The sequence below is a fragment of the Eurypyga helias genome, unplaced genomic scaffold, assembly GCF_000690775.1.
Source record: "Eurypyga helias isolate BGI_N326 unplaced genomic scaffold, ASM69077v1 scaffold20972, whole genome shotgun sequence".
Lineage (NCBI taxonomy): Eukaryota > Metazoa > Chordata > Aves > Eurypygiformes > Eurypygidae > Eurypyga > Eurypyga helias.
In genome coordinates, this window is record NW_010238111.1 from 4,800 (window position 1) to 5,345 (window position 546).

The 546-nt window shown below is 63.9% G+C and overlaps 1 protein-coding gene across 1 annotated transcript in view; it reads left to right on the plus strand.

The window, feature by feature from the left end:
- The window catches only part of OLFM2 (olfactomedin 2), a gene marked incomplete at both ends in the record, with an annotated part of 7,849 nt that overhangs the window by 4,150 nt on the left and 3,153 nt on the right, over positions 1-546 (plus strand). The window contains one exon of the mRNA XM_010147748.1: positions 281-387. Within this exon, the coding sequence (XP_010146050.1) occupies positions 281-387 (107 nt within the window). The remainder of the gene's footprint in view (positions 1-280; positions 388-546) is intronic.

The following is a 546-nucleotide window of genomic DNA, read 5'->3' on the forward strand; positions in this document are numbered from 1 at the left end:
AGTGTGTGTGACGGGGGTGTTGCCGGGGGGGCCCGAGCCCCGGGATCTGTGGAAGAGCTGCCTTTCCTTCCTTGGGAATAGCTGCCGGAGCCCAGCGGTGCCTTTTCCTTAAATATCCCTCACCCTGCAGGCCCCAATTCTCCTGGGAGGGTCCCGGGGGCGGAGGGGAGCCCTGCTTCCTCCCCGCTTGGTATGTGATGCTCGCAGGACTGGGGAGATCTGGGAAATGGTCCTGGATGCCCACCCTTAACCCCATATTCTGTCGCTCCCCCCTCCCCAGGCTGCGGGAAGCTGACGGGTGTCAGCAACCCCATCACCATCCGAGCATCGGGCTCCCGCTTCGGGTCGTGGATGACCGACACGATGACTCCCAGCGCTGACAGCCGGGTGAGTGGCGTGGGCACCCATGAGGGTGGGGTGTACAGTCCTGCCGGGGCTTCCCATGACTCTTTGGTGGGTGTCTTTCCCCCAAACCCCCCCAGACCCAAGCAGGGGTGAATTTTGCAGGCGGGGCGCTCCTCTTTTTGCAGGGCCGGGTCCGTCATT